The 1,191-nt window shown below is 29.6% G+C and overlaps 1 protein-coding gene across 1 annotated transcript in view; it reads right to left on the bottom strand.

Moving 5' to 3' along the window:
• Nucleotides 1-961, bottom strand: part of HELRODRAFT_179472 (hypothetical protein) — a gene marked incomplete at both ends in the record, with an annotated part of 4,889 nt that extends 3,928 nt beyond the window's left edge. The window contains one exon of the mRNA XM_009028304.1: nucleotides 866-961. Within this exon, the coding sequence (XP_009026552.1) occupies nucleotides 866-961 (96 nt within the window). The remainder of the gene's footprint in view (nucleotides 1-865) is intronic.
• Between the last annotated feature and the right edge of the window lie 230 nt (nucleotides 962-1,191).

The following is a 1,191-nucleotide window of genomic DNA, read 5'->3' on the forward strand; positions in this document are numbered from 1 at the left end:
ACACTTCTTTGCAGTTCCTGTTTAATTCACCGAGTTAATTAAAATTAATTTATAAATTGAAGTAAGTATAGCACAATTTTAAAATATTCGATAATATACTTTACAATTTTTAAATTGTATTATAATGTCAACAAAATAATATATAGAACCTTATACTATGCACCAGCATCTCGAACCGTTATTTTTGTTATACGTTATCAATAGAGATTTAATAATAATAACGATAAAAAAAATCTCGTATCGTTATAAAACGATACGAAAAATCTCGTATCTTTTAATAACAATACCAGAAATCTCCTATCGTTATTTAAACAAGACATTTTCAGGAAAGTCTATCATATCGAAATAAAAAATACAAGACACAATTTTCGTCTCGTACGATTATTTCAATGTGTGGAAATTGTTAAAAAATAAAGGGTTATAAAAAAATTGAAACTTATTTAATTTTTTCCAATTGAATGACTGGTTTAATAAAGATTCTAAAAATATCGTATCGTTATTAAAACGAGACATTCTCCAAAAAGTCTCGTATCAAATAAAAAATACGAAAAAAAAAATTTTGTCTCGTATAGTTATTATAATGTGTCGAATCGATATAATTGCATACAAAAATATTAGCAAAAAGAAAGGTAACTTTTGTTTAATTTTTTAATTGAATGATTGTTTTCTGGGCGGAATAACTAGGCGGCGTGATGGTCTAATGGTTAAGGTCGCCTGGTGCTGTTTCACAGTAACCGGGTTTGAAAAGACAAAAAGATCCCCGCCTATCACATGTTTCGTGTGTGATGCGTCGTTTAGCACGTGTTCATTTACGATGTTTGTGCGCTCTGTTGAATCCTCTGAACTTTGAAAGAGTGTAGTTGACCTTTAACTTTTTTTTCTGATTTAAAACAGTACATTTTGTAAAGCGGAGTTGGCGGGAAAACAACTTAGGGCAGACTGTATATGTGCCAAGCGTCATTGTTATTGCGCGATGTCTTGGTTCAAATACTATCTTTCAAAAACTCAAAAATCATCATACAAATTGTGCACATACTCGAGCACATGATATTATATAGTTTTCAATACCTCGTTATCATATCGTTATGTATCGTTTCAAAATAATAACGGGATTTGTTGTTTGTGAGTGTAACAACTTATCCATAATTATAACTTATAACAAATATCTCTATAATGTTTATCATAGTTGTA

This window comes from Helobdella robusta, assembly GCF_000326865.2.
Source record: "Helobdella robusta unplaced genomic scaffold HELROscaffold_54, whole genome shotgun sequence".
Classification (NCBI taxonomy): domain Eukaryota; kingdom Metazoa; phylum Annelida; class Clitellata; order Rhynchobdellida; family Glossiphoniidae; genus Helobdella; species Helobdella robusta.